The sequence below is a fragment of the Gekko japonicus genome, unplaced genomic scaffold (genome assembly GCF_001447785.1).
Source record: "Gekko japonicus isolate JY-2015 unplaced genomic scaffold, Gekko_japonicus_V1.1 scaffold3772, whole genome shotgun sequence".
Taxonomy (NCBI): Eukaryota; Metazoa; Chordata; class Lepidosauria; order Squamata; family Gekkonidae; genus Gekko; species Gekko japonicus.
The window spans coordinates 23,304-48,454 of NW_015161521.1; the positions used below are offsets into that span (position 1 = coordinate 23,304).

Below are 25,151 nucleotides of genomic sequence, written 5' to 3' on the forward strand. Positions count from 1 at the left end.
GGAGGAGGAGGAAGAGGAGGAAGAGGAGGAAGAGGAGGAAGAGGAAGAAGAGGAGGAGGAAGAAGAAGAAGAGGAGGAGGAGGAAGAAGAAGAGGAGGAGGAGGAGGAGGAAGAGGAGGAGGAGGAGGAAGAAGAAGAGGAGGAGGAGGAGGAAGAAGAAGAGGAGGAGGAGGAGGAAGAAGAAGAGAAGGAGGAGGAGGAAGAAGAGGAGGAGGAGGAAGAAGAGGAGGAGGAGGAGGAGGAGGAGATTGGATTTATACCCAGCCCTTCACTACCCAAAGGTGTCTCAGAGCGGCTTACAATCTCCTCCCCCTTCCCCTCCCCACAACAGACACCCTGTGAGGTAGGTGGGACTGAGAGAGCTCTTGACAGAAACTGCTCTTTTTCAAGAACAGCTCTTATCAGAACTACGGCTTGCCCAAGGTCATCCAGCCAGGTGCAAGTGGAGGAGTGGGGAATCAAACCCTGTTCTTCCTGATTAGAGTCCATGCACTTAACCACTACACCAAACTGTGGTTTTGGGACACCTCTTTTTCTGTTCCAGTGTGGGTCTGGTAAAACCACGGAGCGAATGCTAAATGCAGAATGGGCCAATATATCTGAAGAAGTGTGCATGCACATGAAGGCTTACCTTGAATAAAACTTGGTGGGTCATAAAGGTGCCACGGGACTCAAACTTTTTTCTGCTGCTTCAGACTAACATGGCTACCCATCCGAATCTAGAAATATGAAACTATAGGATCAACCAATTGGGGTAGGGGATTAAAAAATAACCCCCAGAATACAAACCTCCCTCCGATTCCTCACTGGATCGTCCATAGATCAGGTTTTGATCAGAGGAGCTGTCCAAGGTGAACAAGAAGAAATTCTTGAGTGGGAAGTCCACCCTAAAAGGATTTCACAATTATCCTAGAAAAGAGCCAATTCCGTGAGGTGTGTCAGCTTCAAGCCCACAGGACGAGAAGGAAAGAAAAATCGGACATTTATGTTCTCTGCAGATACCAGAGAAATGAGAAAGAACTGATTCTTGAGGATGTGTGACATTTTATAGATCATCGGAACAAAAGTAACCCCCAGAGTCCAAACCTCTCTCTGATTGCTCGTCAGATTTTCAAGAACCCAAAACACAACATATCCCAAAGTTTGAGTCCAGTGGCACCTTTAAGACCAGCAAAGTTGTATTCAATGTTTGAACTTGAATACAGCTTAGTTGGTCTTAAAGGTGCCACTGGACTCAAACTTTGCTCTACCGCTTCAGACCAATAGCGTTCATCCCACCATAATATCTGTGCTGCTGACTTGCCAGCGACTTGAAAAAGAACAGAGGAGGAATTGGGGAGGAATTGTGCAAAGGGATTTTTGCAGGCTGGTTGAACCTATCTAGACCCTGTGGCAGTGATCATAGCTAGCATTCTAAAAAGTGGGTTTGCCTCCGTGGAAACACAAGCAGAGGGACCCTGCTGCATTCTATTGTCATTGTTATGGATCAGCAAGGCCCAGGAAAATGTGCATTCCTCTATGATATTAACCATAAAATCCCCATGCTATGCTCAAAGGAACTGACCCAATCAAATGGGTGGAGAGCAACTGCCCTGTCAGGAAAGAAGAAGAATGGATACAAAAAACTTTGTTTATGGCTGAGATGGACAAAATTACGAAAAAATTGAATAACAAAGAAGATCAGGAATTCTATGAGGAATGGAGAGACTTTAAAATTTACCTAGAGAAGAACTGGGATGTAAAGCACAATCTATTATATTTAGAACAATATTGAAACTAGAATATGATGTTATCTTAAGGTGTACTGGAGTGACGAGGGGGGAAGCATTGCGGGAAGCCACGGGGAGGGGGAGAGTAAAGTGGGGATATTGGGGGTAAAAATTGAAACATTAATGGAACTGATGACATGTCAATATTTTCATGAAAAAATAAAATTGTGTTCTAGAAAAAAAAAAGGAAAGAAGAAGAAGAAGAAGAGATTGGATTTAGACCCCGCCCCCCCAATGGTGTCTCAGAGTGGCTTACAAACTCCTTTCCCTTCCCCTCCCCACAACAGACACCCTGTGAGGTAAAAGAAGAAGAAGAGATTGGATTTATACCCCGCCCTTCACTACCCAAAGGAGTCTCAGAGCGGCTTACAAACTCCTTTCCCTTCCCCTCCCCACAACAGACACCCTGTGAGGTAGGTGGGGCTGAGAGAGCTCTGACAGAAACTGCTCTTTTTTCAAGAACAGCTGTGCCAGAACTACGGCTTGCCCAAGGTCATCCAGCAGCTGCAAGTGGAGGAGTGGGGAATCAAACCCGGTTCTCCCAGATTAGAGTCCGCACACTTAACCACGACACCAAACTGGCTCTTCAGGAGGGATTACTTTTTACATGCCTGAGGTCCTAAAACCCTATGGGTTTGTCAAAGATTGGTTTGTGGGACGTGGGCAACTCAACCCCCAAGCCCTTCCCAGGTGGGGAGGAAGGAGTGAAATGTGCAGCTCACTCAGTATATGCACATGGACACGGGCAAATGGAGGTGAATTTTGCTAAACTCCCAGGTTTCTTGGGTCCATTTCTCTGACAGTAATGCCAAGGTAACTGAGGGATTTAGTGAGTATACATTTTGTCTTGAATTTTCCTACTTATACTCTGTTCTGTGAGACTCCCGTGTTTTTACTTGGAAAAAGTGTGCCTTGCACATGAAAGCTCAAATCTTGAATAAAACTTTGCAGGTCTTAAAGGTGCCACTGGACTCTAAATTTGTTCTACTGCTTCAGACCAACAGGGGCCTCAGTCACATGGAGCATTAGGCACGCTAGAGAGACGGAAGATAGGTGGATTTTCCGGGCGCGATCTCACCGCCACATCTGGGAAGCGTAGAGCTCCCGTGGCGCACCCGAGGCCACCCGCCGAAGATACGGGGTAAAAAACTAGTACCTCAGAGGTTCTAGTTTCCGGAAACCGCGGGGCAAGGGCGGGCGTCTGATTGCGTTTCCGGTGGTAGTTCCAGCGCCCGCCCATGTCCCCTCGCAAAAAGGGGTTTTTTTCCAAGTCTCCACGGATGCGCACAAACACCCAACGGAGCATGCGCACATTTCAGTTTTTTTTTTAAAAAAACACAACCCCGGTTGCTGTGCCGCTCCGCTTCTTTGCCACGTTGTGTGATTGGCACCTCCCCCCTAACCACGGGAGCTCGACGGGACCTCAACCCGACGCCTGATCGCGCAGTCGCACGTTAGTTTGCTCCGGGGCAAACAGCCACGCCTCACCCCACATTTTCCTGCCCATGTGGCCGAGGCCAAAGTAACTTTCTTCCAGGGCAGTATAAGGGGAAGTACAGGAAGGGTTGCCAACTCCGGGTTTGGAAATACCTGGAGATTTGGAGGGTTGAGCCTGAGGAGGGTGGGGTTTGGGGAAGGGAGGGACTTCAATGGGGTATAATGCCGTAGTGTCTACCTTCCAAGGCGGCCGTTTTCTCCAGGTGAAGTGATCCCTGTCACCTGGAGATCAGCTGTAGTCCCAGGAAATCTCCAGCCACTACCTGGAGGTTGGCAACACTAAGGACAGTGGAAAGTGCAACCCTGCTCAGAGTGTGTTGAAGGGGCTGTGGCTCAGTGGCAGAGCATCTGCTTAGTATGCAGAAGGTCCAAGGCTCAATCCCCAGCATCTCCAGTGAAAAGATCTGATCGTAGGTGATGTGAAGGACCCTCTGCCTGAGACCTTGGAGAGCGGCTGCCAAGTCTGAGTAGACAATGCTGGCTTTGATGGACCCGGGGTCTGATTCAGGGCAAGGCAGCTTCATGTGTTCATATTGAACCCTGTGTTTGTGCCCCGTTAATTCCAATAGGATTCAAACACACTCCATTCTCCCTGGATTAGGAAAGGTTAAAGCGCTTAGGGCTCTTTAGCTTGGAGAAAAGACGACTGAGGGGTGACATGATCGAGGTTTATAAGATTATGCATGGGAAAGAGCAGGTAGAGAAAGAGGTACTTTTCTCCCTTTCTCACAATACAAGAACTCGTGGGCACTCCATGAAACTGCAGAGTGGTCGGGTTAGAACGGATAAAAGGAAGTACTTCTTCACCCAAAGAGTGATTAACACATGGAATTCACTGCCACGGGAGGTGGTGGGTGCTACAAGCATGGACGGCTTCAAAAGGGAATTGGATAAGCATATGGAGCAGAGGTCCATCGGTGGCTATTAGCCACAAGGTATAGCTAGGGGCTCTGGGGCAAGTGATGCTCTGTCTTCTTGGTGCTTGGGGGGGGGGTCAACAGTGGGAGGGCTTCTAATGTCCTGGCCCCACCGGTGGACCTCCTGATGGCACTGGTATTTCTGGCCACTGTGTGACACAGAGTGTTGGACTGGATGGGCCTTTGGCCTGATCCAACATTGGCGTCTCTTATGTTCTTATGTAACCTGGATGTTGCTCTTCTAGTGTGTCTGGGACATTCAGCAGTTAATAAACCTCTCTTTTTCTTGTAAAAGATCTCAGACTGAGGTTAAACTCTCCCCCAGGCACCTGGCCATTCCTCCATGCATAGATACCAAACACTTATCCAAGCTGGAGGGATTATCTGGGGCTGAGGGAAGGGAGATTATGTAAGGATGCAGATTCTGGGTTATGAACTTCCTGGAGGTTTGGGGGTGGAGCCAGGGAAGGCAGAGTTTGGGGGGAGGAGGGAGCTCAGTGGAACTGTGATGTTGTTTGGTCCATCCTTTGAAGTAGGCCTTTTTGCAGGAAGCAGAAAGCAGGGGTTTAACTTGCTCCAAGCAATTAAAACCCCTGCTTTCCGCTCCCCACTGCTTTTCCCAGGGAGTACTGATCCCAGTGAAACTGATCTCTGTAGCCTGGACCTGAGCTGTAATTCCAGGCGGTTTCCAGGCCCCACCCTACAAACAAAATGAATCTGTAAGCACTCACACCAGAGAAAGGCCACTTTCAATGAGTCTGGCCATGAGAGGAGCTTATGGGGCTCTTGATTATCTGACTGGTGGCAGCCTACCGGAAGAATAGAAAGGAGGGTGGCTAGGGTTCCCTGCATTTTTGTGGTTCGGTTTGTGATTCACGGCCGAACCACAAACCAAACCATGAACTGATAGGCCGGTTCAAGAACTGAACTGCTTCGTATCAGTTTGTGAGCTATTTAAAGTTTAAGCCCCTGCTATCTACTCCCTGGGAAAAGCAGTGGGGAGCAGAAAGCAGGGGTTTTAATGGCTTGGAGCAAGTTAAACCCCTGCTTTCTGCTTCCTGCAAAAAGCAACCAGGAGCAGAAAGCAGGGGTTTCAATGGCTCTGAGCCATTTCACCTCCAGCTTTCTGCTGACTGTGGCTTTTGGTGGCAAGCAAAAAGTAGGAGGTGAAATGGCTGGGAGGCATTTCACCCACAGCTTTCTGCTGGTGATGGCTTTTTGTGGTGAGCAGAAAGTAGGGAATGAAATGCCTTCCAGCCACTTCACCCCCTGCTTTTTGCTCACTGCCAAAAAAACGCACCAGCAGAAAGCTGGGGGTGAAAAGGCTGAGCCATTAAAACCTCTGCTTTCTGCTTCCTCAAGGTTTTCACAGGGAGCAGAAAGCAGGGGGTGAAGTGGCTCAGAGCCCTTTAAACCCCTGCTTTCTGCTCTTCACAACTGTCATGAACTGCATCAAAATTCATGGAAGTTCACGGTGGCTCTTCTGTTCACAAACATCCCTTCACAATCCACGGACTGGCTAAATTTGTGACAAACTTCAGTTCATGTGCTAGTTCATACCCATCCCTATTCCCTACAAGTGGCTTCAAGCACTCCCACATGCACACTGACATCCCAGCCTCTCACAACCTGGAAGCCCAGGAGGGGAGGAGCAAAGGAGCAGTGAGATCAGGACAGACACATCTAATGGAGCAACCAGCTTTTCTGGAGATGCATTTCTCTCACTGGAGTCAACAAGGCTGGACTTTGGAACTTGAGTAGGATTGCCAGGGAATGCCTGCCAGCTGGTTGAAAGGTTTTTCAGGAGGCACAATCCACAGAGACAAGTTAAAAAGAAAAATAAGGCCTTGCCTACTTACAGAAAGTGCTGACCATAGAGTTTCTGGTGATTCCTAGAGCTACCTGGAAGTGACAAGGGTAGTTCTAGGAACTGCCAGAAACTCAATGGTCAGAAGTATAGGAGGTTTTCTTTTTTCTTTTTAATTGTTCTCCCCAGGAAAATCCTCCTCCTCCTGTTTGGCCCCAGTTTCCACCCACTAATCAGCTGAGCATCGGCGGCCAAGTCACCCAGTTATCTGGAGGTCGCCTTCTATAATCAGGCAAATGGGAACCCAAGGCTTGAGGGTTCAGAAGGCCTTTTGTTGTTGTTGTTGTTGTTGTTGTTCACTCGCACAGTCGAGTCCGACTCTTCGCGACCCCGTGGACCAGATCATGCCAGGCCTTCCTGTCTTCCGCCGTCCTCTGAAGTGTGCTCAATTTCATGATTGTTGCATCTATGACACTGTCTAACCATCTCATCCTTTGCCGTCCCCGTCTTCTTTGACCTTCAATCTTTCCCAGCATCAGGGTCTTCCCCAGTGAGTGCTCCCTTCTCATTGGGTGGCCAAAGTCTTTGAGCTTCAGTTTCATTATCTGGCCTTCCAGGGAACAGTCAGGGTTGATTTCTTTTAGGAATGACTGATTTGATCTTCTTGCAGTCCAAGGGACTCTCAAGAGTCTTACCCCCCAGCCAAAGCCAGCTGTAACTTTAACCATCTATGGAGGGGGTATAACTATTAAAACCAGAGTCTGGAATTAAATAACCGCAGGTACCCCTGATTTCCTGGTTTTCCCCAGGCTTCTAAATATGGCTACCAACTTCAGCTTGTGAAATTCCTGGAGATTTGGGAGCGGTGTTGAGGAAAGGAGGGAGACGAAGCCATAGAATCCACCCTGTGAAGTTGCCATGTGAAACTGCCATATTCTCCAGGGGGATTCCGGGAGAGCTCCGGGCCCCATCATCAGGTCGGTAACCCTCCCTGTGATATGTGAAGCATCACGTCACTTTGCAAAAAGAAACCAGGATCAGAGAAGAATGGGTTAATTTGGTGGGCAATTAGGGAATGCACTTTGTTTTGTTGTTGTTTCACACATCCCCCCCCCCTTTTCATTTTCCAGTAAATCCGAAGTACTGCTGGTTGGAAGCTGTCTGCTCCAAATGTTTATTTTACAAACCCTGCTGCAACATCCATCACTGTGAGTAAATACTTAACAGTTCCCATGGGTATAATAGGAATGGAGCTGGGAGGAGTAATGGAAGCTTTACAGAGTGGCATAAAATCCATGTTCAGTGCTGAGTCACTGTCCTCCCCCCCCACCCATGATAGATTCAGATGTAGAGCTGTTGCATTAACTCTGTGACTTCCAGTACAAAAGTAGCATATTTTATTCCATTGTGGTAGAAGAATGATGATAACGACATCAAAGGAAACCTCAAAGGAAACCTTTCATGAACACGAGTGCAATTTTGGTCTGCAGGAGAAGAGCTAGATTCAAGACCAGTTGCACCACAGGGAGGGGTGTGGAATGGTATAGCATAGCCTAGTCGCATCAGATCTCAGAAGCTAAGCACAGTTAGCCCTGGTGACCACTTCGATGGGCTCCTTTTGTAGCAGGAACTCCTTTGCCTATTAGGCGACACACCCCTAATGTAGCCAGCCCCCCAAGAGCTTACAGTAGCCCCTGTAAGAAAAGCTCTGTAAGCTCTTGGCGGATTGGCTATGTGAGGGGTGTGTCGCCTAATAGGCAAAGGAGTTCTTGCTACAAAAAGAGCCCTTCTGCAGAGGAAGACAGCGGCCATCCACTTCTGCTTCTCACTTGCTTGAAAGCCCCTTTGTTATGTATCGAGCCTAAGCCTTCCCTCTTGCCGAACCTAGAACGGGCTGAACTTGCTTCTAGAGAACAATAGCTCGCCTGGATCCAGGAACTAACCTATAGATAAGCAGTGTAATATAAATAGCCTGTCACCAGGAGTGGGTGTGTGTTGGGTGTGGTGTTTTGCATGCTTATAAGCATGGCTTCAGCCCTGCTACCTTTGTCTTGTGTTCTGCTGAAATTGTTTAATGAACCTGAGCTGATCACCGCAATGCATCTGGAACCCAGTATTTAATACCCTCGCTGGGGTCACCATAAGTTGGCTACAACCCAGTGGCACTTTACACACATACAACACTTTAGAAGTAGAAAAGAGCAAGAGTCCAGTGGCACCATAAAGACTAAAAAAATATGTGGCAGGGGAGGAGCTTTCGTGACTCACAAAAGCTCCTCCCCTACCACATATTTTGTTAGTCTTTAGGGTGCCCCTGCACATCCAAACTTTCAGTAGATTTCACAGTCCAATGATTGTTTCAAATATGGATCAAAATAGTCCCATACACCTGGACAAACAATGATGGAGTGCCGGCTCTTCACCCATTTCAATAAGAATCTTTTTCATAGCCATGAAATATTCAACTTGCCTATTGAAATAATATATAATCACCACAGAAACATCAAAGATGAATTGTACAACATTACAAATATCAAATTATACATTGTTCCCAATATATTTGAAATGACTATTGGACCATAAAAGCTGTTGGAAGTTTGGTATTTTTGACCCAAATATATGCTGGATCATCTGAATAAGAACATAAGAGGAGCCAATGTTGGATCAGGCCAAAGGCCCATCCAGTCCAACACTCTGTCACACAGTGGCCAAAAATACCAGGTGATATCAGGATGTCCAGCAGTGGGGCCAGGACACTAGGAGCCCTCCCAACGATCCCCCCAGCACCAAAAATCCAGAGCATCACTTGCCCCCGAGTCCCTATCTATAAAAAGTAAAGGTAAAGGTTCCCTTGCTTGAAAGCCAGTCAAATCCGACTCTAGGGTTGTGGTGCTCATCTCTGTTTCAAAGCCGAAGAGCCAGCGCTGTCCGAAGACGTTTCCGTGGTCATGTGGCCGGCATGACTAAACACCCAGGTGCACGGAACGCTGTTACCTTCCCACTGAAGTGGTAACTATTTATCTACTTGCAATTTCTTGCTTTCGAACTGCTAGGTTGGCAGGAGCTGGAACTAGAGACAGGAGCTCACTCCGTCATGCGGCACACTCGGGTCTCGAACTGCTGAGCTACCGACCTTCCACAGACTGCAGTTCAGCGTCTTAACCACTTGAGCCACCCTATCTATACCTTGTGGCTAATAGCCACCGATGGTTTGTAAGCCGCTCTGAGACACCTTTGGGTAGTGAAGGGCGGGGTATAAATCCAATCTCCTCCTCCTCCTCCTCCTCCTCCTCCTATGCTTATCTAATTCCCTCTTGAAGCCATCCATGCTTGTAGCTGCCACCATCTCCTGTGGCAGTGAATTCCATTTGGGTGACTCTTTGGGTGAATACTCACACGAGGGTTGCCAGCTCTTGACTGGGAAATTTCTGGAGACTGGGGGGCAAAGCTTGGGGACAGCAAAGTTGGAGAAGGGAACTCAGTATGGTGCTGTAGAGTCCACCCCCAAATTAAGCTGCCAGCTCTGGGTTGGGAAATACCTGGAGATTTGGGGGGTGGAGCCTGGGGAGGGCGGGGTTTGGGGAGGGGCCTCAGCAGGGTTCAATGCCATAGAGTCCACCCTTCTAGAGCAGCCATTTTCTCCAGGGGAACTGATCTCTGTCGTCTGTAGATCAATTGCAATGGCAGACCTCCAGATCTCACTTGAACAGTGGCAATCCTACCTCACACCCACCCTGTACAGTGGGTTAGGTTGAAAGCGGTCCTTTCCGCACTTGGATCTCATCCCTGGTTTCAACTCATGACCAATGCTCCCTCTAAGCCATGGAGTCTTGTGAGCAAAAATCCTACTTTGTGAGCTACGGGCATTAAAGTTGTGAGCGAGCGATTTGGCTGCCGCGTCAATTAGTTTGCTCTGGAGCCATCCTTCCTGAGCCGAGACAAAAAAGTGTGAGTTGGAGGCTTAAAATCTGTGAGCTAGCACACACTAACTCAGCTTAGAGGGAACACTGCTCGTGACACAATACCTTGCATATATCCCTGGTCAGGGGTCATTTCCTGCAGGAGCGCACAGGAGCGGAGCTCCAGCAGTAAAGAGCCTAGGGGGTGGGCAAATGCAACAAGCCCCACCCCCCTGCTCCCAGCAGCCCTCAGTCAGAGCAAGAAGCAGCCAGGTAAGTTGCAGAGCTCCCCCCAGCCCAAAACAGTCCAGTGGTACCTTAAGACCAAGTTTTAGTCAGGTACAAGCTCTCCTTCCTTTGCGAGGACAGATCTGCACGTCACACCCCCCCCCCAACAGCTAGCAATCCAAAACAGTCCAGTGGAGCCTGAGCTGCGGTTGTTGCCTTCTGACACACGTCCGGTGATGTCAGGGGTGTGTGGCATTTGCAAATAAGTTATGCTAATGAGCTCCTGCACCTCTTTTTCTATGAAATGACTCCTGTCCCTGGTTAAAGCAGCATCCATTTATCCGGGGACAAGTGTGGGGCGAAACCGGGGTGACCTGAATGTAATGTGGAAACAAGAAATACCCCCAGATAATTACAGGGGTGAACTCAAGTGTAGTGTAGAATGTAGGTTCGGGGACAGGGTTGAGCCAGGATTTAAGGCCTAGCCAGGGGTCATTTCGTAGAAAAAGAGCTAGGGGAACTCATTAGCATAACTCATTAGCATATGCCACAACCCCTGACATCAGGGGCCCGGCGGTGGACCTGCAAGGCCAGCAGAAGTGCGAGGAAGCCCCGCCAAGGCCCTCCCTAGCCCCAGGCAGGCAGGGGTGGGGAGAGGCGGGGGGGAAGCAACTTACCCTCCCTCTTCTCCTGCCTCCTCCTGGCTGAATGAGGGCTGGAAGCGGGGCGGCCGGAAGCAGGGGGTGGGGCTTCGTCATGTGCCTCGCCCCCCTGCACCTCACCCGGGGGAACTGCATTCCCCCGCGTTCCCCCCCAAAATGACCTCTGGGCCTAGCGAGGAATCACCCAGAATGACTGTGCCAAGGTCACCCAGTAAGTTTCATCGCACAGGCAGGATTTAGACTACCTGGGATGCCACACTAGCTCTGAAAAAAAAAAATCCAGGTCGAGCCAGCGTTTCTGCTCAGCAGTTGGTGATAATGCAGGATACTTAGCGTGGCCTCCCTTTGAAGTCCTTCCAACACATGGCCGCATTAGAATGATGTTCACTCAAAGTGCTTTGAACCCAGGAACAGCTTTATGGCAGACGGGAAATATTTTACACTAATCAAAGCAACAGCCGGCCAGTTTTGTGGGGTTTTTTTTAAAGGAGAAAGGAACATTGGTGATATCATGGCAAAGGAGTGGGATAGTCAGATTTTTTTTTATTTTACAGTGCAGTCGCTCAGGACTGCTGCTTGCGGTGTGCATGTGTGTTTCCAGTGTAGTGTCAAGAGATCCACAATGCTGTAGTTTCATTATACACATTCTGCAACATGTTGTAGAGACTCCTGCATCCCGCCCCCCCAATACTGGGGCTTAAAATAATGTAAGCAGGTTGTTTCCAATCAGGGAAACATTGCAGGAGGAGATTGTATAGGAGAAATTCCCCGGCATAGAATTTTAGATTTTGCTATGGTCCCGATCCATGTCTCCCCTCCCCTCCCCCACACACAGATGCGTAGACCAAACTATCCTGAAGCATCCCCTCAAAAGGTGGCACGGATTATGGCAATAAAAATGATGACAGAGATAATGGTCAGCGATAGTGGCAAAGAACATCTGGCTAGGCCATTTCCAGTATAGTGTCTGAATAATTCAATCATAGAACATTCCCTGGGAATGTCAGAAAAATAACTGAAACAGAAGCCATAGAATGTATTTTAAGGTCAAAACAGCACAGCAGAAGAAGAAATCAAGGGGTTGAATAAATCCTTTATCGTTATTATTTCCTGATCCCAATGGGTTTCACCTATGGCTTCATCAGGGGATCTGTTATAATCAAGGAAATACACTCAAAAGTTAAAAGCATTCATGAGACATATATAATCCATACAATACATTAAAAAATCTATATATCTAATAGCCAAGTCGCCCCCGTGTGTGCGGATACTTAAATCCGGCGCACCGGGGGCACTTGGGGGGGAGGGAGATTTTTGTGCACACTTGGGGCAGTCCCCAGGTGTGCACAAAAATCCCAAACCTGTAAAAAAACATCGTGGGATACTTAAATCCCCCCGAAACTGATGGAGCATCCCCTGCACATGCGCAGGGAACGCTCTGCACACTCCCTCGCCGCCGCCGCGGGGGGGAAGAGAGTAGCGAGGGCCAAGCGGCAAGCCGCTCGGCCCTCACTTCGGTGCCGGGGTGGGGGGAGATCAAGGCGGGGGTGGAGGAGACGGGGGAACCGGCGGGATGGGGGGTACTTACCTCCTCCTGCTGCTTCCTCTGCCTCCCCCCTGCAAGTATCGCGGGTCCGCCCCTTGTAATTTCTTTAAACATTAAAGTTAGAAACAAGGAACCTACAATCTGAAAAGTCATTAAAAATTAAGGTATTGTTTTGAAGGATTCTATAATAATTTAAGTGGCTGTGGTGGCTCAGAGATTATGACACTGAGCTGCAGACTGGAAGGTCGGTAGTTCAGCAGTTCGAGACCCGAGTGCCGCGTGACAGAGTGAGCTCCCATCTCTGATGCCAGCTCCTGCCAACCTAGCAGCTCGAAAGCAAGAAATTGCGAGTAGATAAGTAGGCACAGCTTTGGTGGGAAGGAAAAAGCATTCTGTGCACCTCGGTGTCTAGTCATGCCAGCCAGCCACATGATCACAGAAACATCTTCGGACAGAGCTGGCTCTTCGGCTTGGAAATGGAGATGAGCACCGCCCCCTAGAGTCAGATTCAACTAGCTTTTTAGCAAGAGAAACCTTTACCTTTACTTATAATAATTTAACCCTAGGAAACCAGCAGCCAAAATCATTAATTGTTACATATTAATAATGTATAATGGAACAACTATTCTGCTTCTCTATTGTAGCATAAGTCTCCAGTCTCGACTTGAGCATTGGAGAATGTTTTTTAATTTATGAGTGCATTTCCTCGATTATAATAGATCCCCTGACGAAGCCAGAGGCGAAACGTGTCGAGATTAGGAAACAATAATAATAAAGGATACAATATGTTGTCGAAGGCTTTCACAGCCAGAGTTCATTAGCTGTTGTAGATTTTCCGGGTTGTGTGTCCGTGGTCTTGGCATTGTAGGATCTGAGAGTACTCCATCTTCATGTGTTATACCTCTGAGGATGCCAGTCACAGCTACTGGTGAAACGTCAGGTTCTACAATGCCAAGACCATGGCCATACAATGCGGAAAATCTACAACAGCCAGGGGTCATTTCCTGCAGGAGCACACAGGAGCGGAGCTCTGGGAGTAAAGAGCCCAGGGGGCGGGCACATGCAACAAGCCCCGCCCACTGCTCCCAGCAGCCCTCAGTCAGAGCAAGAAGCAGTCAGGTAAGTTGCAGAGCTCCCCCCCGGCCCCCCGGCCCAAAACAGTCCAGTGGCACCTTTAAGACCAAGTTTTATTCAGGTACAAGCTCTCCCTCCTCTGCGAGGACAGATCTGCACGTCTCTCCCCACCCCAATAGCTAGCAATCCAAAACAGTCCAGTGGAGCCTGAGCGGTGGGTGTTGCCTTCTGACACACTTCCGGTGATGTCAGGGGGTGTGGCATAAGCAAATGAGTTTTGCTAATAAGTTATGCTAATGAGCTCCTGCACCTCTTTTTCTACGAAAGGACCCCTGACAACAGCTAATAAAAAAAGACACTCCTTGATTTCTTCTGCTCCTGTTACTCCTGGTGTGGCCCCGACTTCTTCCATTTTGTGTCTGACTAATTTAATCATAGAACATTCCCTAGGAACAGCAGAAAAAATAGAAGGTTCCCTTTTTAACAAAAACAAAAGCTATAGAATATATATTTTTAGTGGTCAAAGAAAACAGCACAACACGATGTACAAGCTTTCACATTCCTCAGAATTCTTGCTCTGGCTGGATGTAAAAAACAAGAGGGGGGTGTCTTTTAAGATATCCCATGAACACATGAAGCTGCCTTACACTAAATCAGACTTTTAGTCTATCAAGGGGAGTATTTTGATTGGCAGTGGCTATCCGGGGTCTTAGCTCGAGGCCTTTCCCATCACCTCTTACCAGATACTTTTTGCTAGAGATCAGTGTTCCCTCTAAGCTGAGTTAGTGTGAGCTAGCTCACAGTTTTTTAGCCTCCAGCTCACACATTTTTGTCTTAGCTCAGGAAGGATGGCTCCAGAACATACTAATTTATGCAGCAGCCAAATCTCCTGCTCACAACTTTAATGCCAATAGCTCACAAAGTAGAATTTTTGCTCACAGGGCTCCATAGTTTAGAGGGAACATTGCTAGAGATGCCAGAGATTGAACCTGGGTCCCTCTGCGTGCCAAGCAGATGTTCTGCCACTGAGCCTCAGCCCCTCCCTAGCTACTTTATACCAAATTTGCCAAGGCCACTATTGTCTACTCTACTCAGACTGGTGGCAGCTCCCCGGGGTCTCAGGCAGAGGTCTTTCACGCCACCTATTACCTGAGCCTTTAACTGAAGATGCTGGAGATTGAACCTGGGACCTTCCGCATGCCAGCAGATGCTCTGCCACTGAGCAAGGGATGGAGGGAGCCTGAGAATGCAGAGCATGATCCTGCCAGACCATGCTCTAGGGTTAGGGCTGAAGGACCCATTTCTTCTTCCCTCAAGGCAACGTCCGTCCTTTGGGTGATTCTGCATCTGGCATTCGCTCCACATTTTCTCAACTGGGAGGAAAAGGTGCCGCTCAAAACCACATTCAAATACCATGGGGGCAATGCCGTACTGACTTCAAAGTCACCCCTGAACGGCCATAAATCTATGCAGAAGGCACCATAGAACCCAACGAACATAGAAAGTGAAAGTGGCATGCAGTGTAGAGGCTACCATAAAACCCGATGGTCAAAGAAAGTGAAACTGGCATGCAGTGTGGAGGCTACCATAAAACCCGATGGTCAAAGAAAGCGAAAGCAGCATGCAATGCAGAGGGGAATTTCTGTTCCAAGGTGAGCTTGGTAAGACAACGGAAAGAAACACCAATGCAGAATTGCCCTTTGAATGAGAGAGCCTGCTAGAAGGGGAGGAGTAACCAGGTAGTGTTACCAACCTCCAGGTGGTTCCCCAGAAATTATAACTGATCTCCAGACATCAGGGATCAGTTCTCTGGGAGAAAATAGCTTCTCCAGAGGGTGAATTCAATGGCATCATGCCTCATTGAGGTCCCTCGCCTTCCCAAACCTCACCCTCCCCAGTCCCCACATCGAAATCTCCTGGAATTTTCCAACCTGAAGCTGGAAAACTTAATGGGGCTTGCAGCCCAAAGGCTCAGTCTTCCAAAGAGCCGCCTGCCAAGTCACAATGCCAGACCGAAGAGTCTGCTGCTCGCCCCACCTGATTCAAAACTGTTTGTTTTTTAAAAAAATGTTAGCTTGAATCATTCATGGCCAAAGTGATGATTCACCCTCAAGTCTATTTGGTACCCTGCTTCTCCCTCCCTCCCTCCCTCCCTTGGGGTGGGTGGGGTCCTTTTCCACAGCCAGCCAGCCAGCCAGCCAAGTGATGGGCAGTTTAAGAAATAAGCATTTTGAAACTTGCCGAAGGTTTTTCCACATTGCAGATTGCTCACAAGCAGTCTCAGGCCCAAGCTTTTCCTGGACTCGTTTCCTTTGTGAGGATAACAGGCCGGAAAAAACAGGTCTTTTTTCTCTTTGTTTACCCCCGTATACAGCGGACGAGGAAGAGGGGCGGAAAGGCCCCGGCCGATCAGCGAAAGAGAACTTTCCGAACAGCATCTCTGAGCGAACGTTTTCGTCCTGGTACCGAAAAGCAAAATTTCCAACTTGTTCGGCTTTTCCTGGGGCTGCTTCCAAAAACGTCAAAACGGGTTTTTCCCCCCAGCCCCACCCAAACAAGTGCAAATGTTTCCGTGGCTGTGTGGTTTCCAGTGCTGTCAAGCAGCAGTTGACTCATGCCGACCCCAGCAAGGGGCTTTCGAGACAAGCAAGAGCAGAGGGGGCCTGCCATTGCCTTCCTCTGCAGAGTCTTCCTTCCAGTACTGACCAATCACCCTGCTTAGCTTCGGAGATCTAATGAGATTGGACTATGCCAGGCCCAGGGTTCCCTCTATGCTGAGTGAGTGTGAGCTAGCTCACAGTTCTTTCGCCGCCGACTCACACATTTTTGTCTTCGCTCAGGAAGGAGGGCTCCAGAGCAAACTGATTTGTGCAGCAGCCAAAACCCTCGCCCGCAACTTTAATGCCAGGAGCTCACAAAGTAGCTGTTTTGCCGAAACTTAACAACAAAGAAGATGAAGCGTTTTTTGCAGACAGGATGGACTTTAAAGTGTATCTAGAGAAATACTGGGATGTTAAGAACCATTTATTGTGCTTTAATCACTATTAAGAATAGAATGTGTAAAGAGTTGAACAGAAGACGATGGTAGTGAAAGAAATGTTACCTAAAAGATAGAATATATTAAAAAGGTAGTTAAAATAATAATTGTATATTAAACTTTGTTTTAGGAGAAAGGATTAGACAAGAAATGAAACTAGGTAGGGGTGGGATCACTGTGGGAAGCCTGGAGAAAGGGAGGGAGGGAGGAAGGGGAAAGGGTTACAATAGAAATGAGGGAATGCTATAATATTGGACATGTTGTTATGACCTGACAATAAAATGTTTTTCAAAACAACAACAACAACAACAACAACAAAGTAGCTGTTTTGCTCACAAGACTCCACAGCTTAGAGGGAGCATTGGCCATTCCACTGTCCCTCTCCCTCCCCTCCTCTTTCAGCACCTGTCATTCATTAAAAGCATGAAGCTTAGGCCACAGTTTAGAGAGGAAATTCCTCTGGTCACGAGACACAACCCCAAAGGGATGCCCATTACAAGAGACAGATGCAGATTTTCATCAACCCACTCACTGAGAAGCTCATTTGCCTGCGTCCCCCGACACTGGGCAGGATGACAATTAGGCCTGCCGAGAATATGGGGAGATGAGGGAAGGCTTGGAATCCCTTTGGCTATACAGAATGTGTGCTATCATCGTTGGATGCCCAAAATCTACTTCCAAACAGCCCCGGACACTTACCCAGATCTATGATAGCGGCCAAGAGGCAGATGCCAAGTGACGTCTGCATCGTTCCAGATGTGGGCTGCCACCGGGACCCAAGCCAGGCGGGAAACATTGAACGCAGCAAAGCCTTTGATCCAGCTGTGGCTTTTCCGCAAGGGAGGGGGGAGCAGAGTACAACCTCCCAGGAAGGGGAGGAGGCGCTGAAAGAACTCCTCCGGTCTCTGCCCGGCCTCCAAGGTCAAAGGTAATAAAGAAATAATGAGAGAATAACGGCTTTCCCCGAGGAGGCCTGTCAGGGGAGTCCGATCCAGCACTTCATGTCCTTAAATCCTAACGTGCGTGAGATCTGGAGAAATCCCAGCAGAGGACCCAGAGTTCGGATGCACCAGCCAGTACAGGAGATGCCGAGTAGAGAGTGGCAAGGAACCCAGCCACTCTTCTGGATCAAATGTCTTTCTGGAGTCTCCATTTACTTCTTTGTTGCCATTCGTGAGGGAATCTGGAGAAAGCCTCATGCTTCTCTGTCAATCCCAAAGAACTCAGTCGACTCGATAGCAGCCTGTTCGGACACACTTTTGTATTGGCCAGCCTCTGCTCGGCGGGCCTGCTTTGCAGAGATTTTAGTGACTGGTTTCTCTCTCTCTCTCTCTGCTTGCCCTCCCCTGCTAAACATTGGCTCACGCCCCTAGGAAACAACAAGGCAGAGTAGGCAGAAAGCCAGGCCTACGTTGCTGGCTCTGGCCCCCAGCTTTTAGAGTGAGCTACGTCCCTCCCATTCTCACAGGCGAGCTCTGGGAAAGGGTGTTAATTCCGCACTGGTTTTTCTTACCGTTGCTGAGCAGCAGGGCTAGCCAAGAATGCAGGGGCCAAGGAGACAGGCCTGTTCAGTATAATTGCATGTCCCCAAGTATCAGTACTGCGTGAGGGCTGTTCACCCTTGACATTTCAGTGTAAGCAAAAAAGAATTGCTTGTGTGTGGAACAGAAAGGAAAGCCACAAATGGAAAGGATCTTCCTCACACAGGTTTTCTTCCTTTGGCTTCCATTGTCCAGGTCTCTGGCTTCCTTAATCTTTGACCAGTCAGAGTGTTTCCAATTGTGGAGTCAGCATGTCTGCACAAACATGCAGGGCTGTTTTTGTAGCAGGAACTCCTTTGCATATTAGGCGACACGCCACTAATGTAGCCAATCCTCCAAGAGCTTACAGTAGCCCCTGTAAAAAGAGCTTTGTAAGCTCTTGGAGGATTGGCTACATTAGGGGTGTGTCGCCTAATATGCAAAGGAGTTCCTGCTACAGAAAGAGCCCTGCAGCCTCCATGCACACAACCCTGTCCGAGATGTACAACTTCTTTATGTGCACTGAGAAAGAAATTGTTCTATTTATGAAAAGTTGTGAACCACTGTGGTAATGGACTTATAGGCCTGGCTGGAATCCCCTAAAGCTTGGCTTAACCATTCTTCTCCCCACCACCATATGTGGGCTCTGCCTAGACCGAGGTGTCAAACATGCAGCCCGTGGGCTGGATCTGGCCTTTTCAGGACTCCTATATGGCCCTTGAGCAACTGGCTCTCTCCTGCTTCCTTCTCCAGTTCTGCTACTGCTGCGTTACAACTTGCTTTAACAGACTCTCTCAATCACACAGGAGTGATAAATAGGCAAGCCTCTGTTCTCTGCATAGGTTGAGGCTCTTCCCCCACCGCCTCCCAGGGGAGGGAGGAAATAAGCCAGAGCTTGCTTTCTGGCCAGGCTGCCTCAATTGCACAGGAGACAAAGGCAAGCCTTTCTTCCCTTCCGTTGGCTGAGGTTCCTCCCCTTTGCTCAGTTGCCTCAATTGCACAGGAGAAATACAAAGCACCTTTAAGGCCAACAAAGTTTTATTCAAAGTATGAGAGTTTGCGTACCTTCCTACAGTGTGTGTGTGTGTTGTTTGACTTGTTATACTCTGTGTGCATGGGCGTGTGTTGTTGGGCTCGTTATGCTGTTGCCCTCCCCCTTTATCACTGTATTCATGTCCTCATGATTCAGTCTTTCTCAGTAGGAAACTAATGTGAACTATTTAGATGAGGAATAACAACAAGCCAGTTAGGTGGATTAGGCTGAGAGTGTGTGTTCAGACCAAGTTCACCCTGCACATTTCCTTTGTAGACTGGGGATTTTGAACCTAGACTTCCCAGATAGCAGGCTGATACTGACCACTATATATGGCTGTCTCTCTATTCTTACACTACCTCATAGGAGTTGCAGTTATTTTTGGGGGGGAAGACTATAGTTTTGTAGACAAAGACATAGCCCTTACTCTATGTCATGATGTCTTCACATGTTCTTGACCAGCACACAAAGCAATTTTTGTACAAAAACTCACTTGTATAAACGTTTTTATTTTAAGTTTAAAAAAACCTTGAATTGTGTTTGTGTCCTTTATAAAGTATACATTACATTTTATGACACACATGGCGCAGCCCGACAAGATCTCATTTATATCACACCAGGCCCTTATAACAAATTATTTTGAAAGCCTTGGTCTCAACCACTTCTGAAGCTTCTGTCTTAATATCAGTAGAACAGACTTAAAATCCCCAAGAGGATGCCCAGTACAGGATATTGATGCAGTTTGTAATAAATCCACTCACTGATAAGCACAAATGCCTGCTTCCCCCAGCACCCAGTGACCATACAGCCCTTCATTATTAACCCTCAAAGGCTTAACCTTGAACCTGATCCCGTATTCCAGTGGGAGCAAGTGCAGCTGGCGCAGCACAGGTTGAATGTGTGTGGTCCGCAATGTCCCAGTAATGGCCCCTGCCTCCCCATTCTGGACCACTTGGAGTCTCCAGGTCAGTCTCAAGGGCAGGCCAGCGTAGAGCAAGTTGCTGTAATCCGATCTGGAGGTGACCTTTGGATGGATTACTGTGGCTAGGTCAGGGTGAGACAGGAAAGGGGCCTGCTGCCTAGCCTGGCACAGCTGGAAAAGGGCCAGCTTGGCAACATTTGTGAGGAATACTGGAGGAATACAAATGCTACTCCAGATAACACAAGGGCTGGCTATAGGGTTGCCATTCCCCCAATGGGGGGAGCCCCGCCCTCGAAGACCCCTGGAGGTAACATCATCACACTGGGCACATCGTGCAGGGGATGCTCTAGCATTTAGGGGGAAACTCTATGGTAAACGCTCTAGGATTCAGGTAGAAAACTCTATGGTGACCATAGAGTTTATTACTTGAATGCTAGAGTGTCCCCTGGATGACATGCGCAGTGTGATGACATCACTTTCGGTTGACATCGTTGTGGCATGTGTGCAAAGTGAACATACCAGAAGACCCCAGCAGCCAGGCTGGAGCCCCCCACCAGGACACTGATAAGACCTGGGAACCCTAGCTGGCTAAGCTTCAACAGTGGTAGCAAGAGAGAACCCTACGTGCTCAGAAGTACTCTGGTAATTTAGAAGGGCATTGTTATAGATTGACTATTAATAGTTATACTGTTGTGTTTGTGTGTGCTTGATGGGGCGGCTCACACAGGGCACACACTAGTCCCATGGCTCTTGTGGTTGATGGGCCATGTGAACGTGGCACTCCGTGAGCCATGAGCAGAGTAGGGTTGCCAGCCTCCAGGTGGGACTTGGAGATCTCCTGGAATCATAACTCACCTCCAGCCTACAGAGACCAGTTCTCCTGGAGAAAATGCATGCTTTGGAGGCTAGACTCTGTGTCATTGTGCCCCACTACAGTCCACCCCTTCCCCAAACCCCACCCTCCCTGGGCTCCACCCCCCCAAATCTCCACGAATTCCCCAACCTAGAGTTGGCAACCGGAAGGGAGTCCCCCTGCTCTAACCACTGCACTGCACTGTGCCGAAAGGGATCTATTAAAAGGGGAAAGAAGTTGCAAACAAGTGGTTCGTTTGGGAGGATTTTTGCTTGTTTTGTTACTCCACTGTAACATGCAGGCAGTGCTGTCCCAGTGAGAAAACGGGCGGGGAGGGGGGGAGATTCCACAAGCACAACAGCTGTCAGATTGCTTGTGAGAGATCTGGTAAGCTGGGCTTCAAGCCGAGGGGCGGTAGCCTCTGCCTCGCTCGGGTTTCACAATCAGCCCCAGTGAACAAAGTGCAAAAACAAATCCACAGGTCATGGCCCAGCAGAAGCTCTCCTTCCGACTTCTGGGAAGAAACGTGCAGTAAAGTTGAAACAACATGGGGCCTCTGCTCACTGAGCAAGACGTTTTGTCCTTTCCTGTTCGATTCAGCCTTGAAAATCTCACTATATGATTACAACAGCTAGAATGACATATGCTCAATGTTGGAAACAGGGGGAAGTACCAGAGATCTGGGAATGGATAAAAAAAGTTAACTTTCATGGTTGAAATGGACAAAATGACCAGAAAACTTAACAACCAAGAGGCAGAGGAATTTTTCGCAGACTGGAAAGACTTGAAAGACTATTTGGAGAAATATTGGGAGGTGAAGAACCACTTATTTAGCTTTGACAACTATTGATAGAACGGTATTTAGAAGGTCTGTAAGTGTATAAGGATAATAGTGTTACCTCATAAGTTTAAGTAATAGATGAAAGATGAAGGGAAATGAATAACAAAAAAATTGGGAGGGAGGTTGGAGCACTGCGGGAAGCCAGAAGGGGGGGAGGATAGGGGTAGAAAAGGATATAAAATGACGGGGAAAATGTTATATTGTTTGGTATGATGTTATACCCTAATAAAATTGTTTAAAAAAAAAAAAAACCTTGAAAATCTTACTGGGTTGAATCGGCCACACCAGTTGTGCATTTTTTTTGGGTAAGACTCTGAGGGAAAATGGCTTGAATAAAGCCCCCCCCCCTTCAGCATTTTTGAGCCAGCAGGCATCTTTGGAAATGTGTCACAGGGTGGTCGGTGCAACTACAAAAGGTAGGATTGCCACCCTCCAGGTGGTTGTATAAATATGAAGACACTCCGTGAATGAATTACGAACAAAAGCAGAAAACTTATATCGTATGATACAATGCAAACCATTCGGAATCTTTGTTAAAGACCCCTTTAACTCACAGAAGACGTGGAACTATTGTACTCCTGAAGTTTTTTATACAAAGGAATTGTGGACTCTAATTGTATTCTCCCTTTGTATTAAGTACTTTTTGATCCTAGCTCTTTAAAAATATATATACAGTTCCTTTCTACATTTCTATAAATGTATTGTGAAAACTCAGACCAGCACCCTTGAGTCTGGTGTTCTTGGACCCGTGCACATTAAAGTAAGTTGTGTTTTTCTGTTAAGGCATCTCTGGTCTGGGGTGTGGTTGTTTCCAGATTCAGCCTTTAGGGTGACCCAGCGTGCCAAAGAAATTCTCCAAGACAAGGTCCTCAACATTTTGAGCCTGTGGGCAACTTTGGGATCGTGACACAGGGTGGTGGATGCAACCCCAAAATGGGTGCCACAGGAGGCAGTGCCAACCCCAAAATGGCTGCCATGGGAGGCAGAGCCAACTGCAAAATGGCTGCCCCAGAAGGCAGGGCCAAACACACAGAGGAAGCCCGAGTGCAGAAGAGAAGAGGGGTGAATTTAAATATATACTGGGAAACTGGAGTGTGAGAGGAAAAAGACAACACTGTGGTGGCATCTGCCACTGAAACAACATTATTTTAATCTGTATAGCCAATTGGATCTTAAGCGGCCACAAAGGAGCCCTGCTGGGCAAGTCCCCTACCTGGCCCCATCCACCTCCCAAAAACTCTTGGGTTCCAGGAAAGGTGTTGGCAGGGGTCTTGACACCCACGGGCCAGGTGTTGGGGACTAGGGCTGCCAAGTGGGGGCGGGTGGCGGGTAAACCCCCGCTTTGGAGGCCCGATTTCCCCCACCGTGGAATCGGGCCCCGGTGGAACCCCACCCCGGCATGCGCGTCACCAGGAAGTGACGTGGGCACGCCGGGCACGCTGGGGGCGGGACCATGGTCATACAAGGGAAAACTCTATGGTTTTCCCTTGTATGACCATGGCCCCGCCCCCAGCATGCCTGGCATCCTCCCGTCACTCCCAGGTGACGTCCCCCCACAAGATGCCGGCCGGGAGCCCCCCGCTCCCGGCAAAGATACACTTGGCAACCCTATTGGGGACCCCAATCTATATTGTGGTTTCATTTGAAACTGTGCATGCAGTTTGGGTTATTATAACGTATCAGCGCCAGAATACAGAACTGGAATAAAATAACATATCAAACTTTATTTTAAGGATATCAGAATCAGAATGATTCGTGCCATGTTTATGCACACACAAATACAGAATTTGACAAAGCACCCTGAGAAAGCACCTTACTGTGCTATTCTAGGCAGATTTACACCCTTCGAAGCCAATGGATTTCAGAAGGGCACAACTCAACTTAGGATCCCTTAGCTAATTTTCTTTTTCAACCGGATGCATTCCAACTTTCAGTCTTCTTCAGTGGCCAATTTTCTGAGTGGGGAATTCCAAACTGTGAATGTTTTAATCAATTGATAAAGTCCTTCCGCTGGCAAGTCTAGCCACATTGTAGTTTGTTTTGTTTTGTTTTTTTAATCACTCACAATAGAATTCATTCCTGCAGCTCATTTTTCCTCTGTGGAGCTTGAGACAGCAACCAGCAAGTTTAGTGTCATGGTTAAGAGCCGTGGACTCTAAATATGGAGAACTGGGTTTGATTCCCCACTCCTCCACATGCAGCCAGCTGGGTGACCTTGGGTCAGTCACAGTTCTCTCGGAGCTGTACTCACAAAGAGTTCTCGAAAGAGCTCGCTCAGCCCCGCCTATGTGACAGGGTGTCTGTTGTGGGGAGAGGAAGGGAAGGAGATTGTAAGCCGCTCTGAGACTCCAAGTGAAGGGCGGGGTATAAATCCAACTCTTTGGCTGCGGTCACACAGACTAAATAATCCACTTTCAACGCACTTTTGAATTGGATTTTGCCAGTTCACACAGTAAAAATCCAGTTACTGTGTGAACTGGCAAAATCCAATTCAAAAGTGCGTTGAAAGTGGATTATTTAGTCTGTGTGACCGCAGCCTTCTTCACTCTTTCTGCTTCATCAATTAATGTATTTATCCTCTGTTCTCCTTCCCAACGGGGACCTAATACACATTCCTTTCGCCTCCTCCATTTTATCCTCACAGCAACACTGTGGGCTAGGTAAGGATGAGAGACCCTTTCACGAATACTGAATAATGCACTGTCAGTGCACTTTGCAACTGGATTTTACTGTGTGAAGCGGCACAATCCACTTGCAAACGATCACTAAAGTGCACTGAAAGTGCATCATTCGGTGTCCGTGAAGGCACGCAATAATTCCTCACCCATCAGTTCATCCAGTACATTCCATGGCAAATGGCAGCTGGAGCCCTGATCTTGCCAGTTCTAATCAAAGACTCTAAACCATGCTATCCTCTCATGGAGGATAGGTCTATCAGTGGCTACTAGCCACAGTAGGGTTGTCGGCGGACCGGGGGACCAGGAAGTGACGTTATGATGCCGGGCATGCTGGGGGCGGGGCCACGACCATCTGAGGGAAAATCATAGAGTCTTCCCTCGGATGACCGTGGCCCTGCCCCCAGCGCATCCGGCGTCATAATGTCACTTCCTGGTGACGCGCATGCCGGGGTGGGGTTCCCCCCGGGGCCCAATCTGCCGGCAGTGGGGAATGGGCCTCTGGGGCGGGGGACTTGGCAAGCCTAAGCCACAGTGACTAACAGGCACCTCCACACTCTGAATCCCAGTGCTGGCAGGCAACTTCGAGGGAAGGCCTCAGCCTCTGTGCCCTGTCGTTGGTCCTTCAAAGTAACTGGTTGGCCACATGCTGGACTAGATGGAACACTGGTCTGATCCAGCAGGGCTCGTCTTCCAGTCTTATCTTCTTAGCCACTATATCAGGTGATTCTGCACTAGGCCTTGAATCCTGGTTCAACCCTGTCCCCAAACATACATTCTGCACTACAGCCAAGTTCATCCCTGTAATTATCTTGGGTTGTTGTTTGTTTCCACATTACATTGAGGTCAGCCCGGTTTCACCCCACACCTG

At 48.3% G+C, this 25,151-nt stretch overlaps 1 protein-coding gene across 1 annotated transcript in view; it reads right to left on the reverse strand.

The window, feature by feature from the left end:
- LOC107125794 (phospholipase A2 inhibitor and Ly6/PLAUR domain-containing protein-like) overlaps positions 1–17,684 on the reverse strand; it is a 26,171-nt gene extending 8,487 nt beyond the window's left edge. Inside the window, exon 1 of the mRNA XM_015429256.1 lies at positions 17,136–17,684. Within this exon, the coding sequence (XP_015284742.1) occupies positions 17,136–17,232 (97 nt within the window). The 5' untranslated portion in view covers positions 17,233–17,684. The remainder of the gene's footprint in view (positions 1–17,135) is intronic.
- Between the last annotated feature and the right edge of the window lie 7,467 nt (positions 17,685–25,151).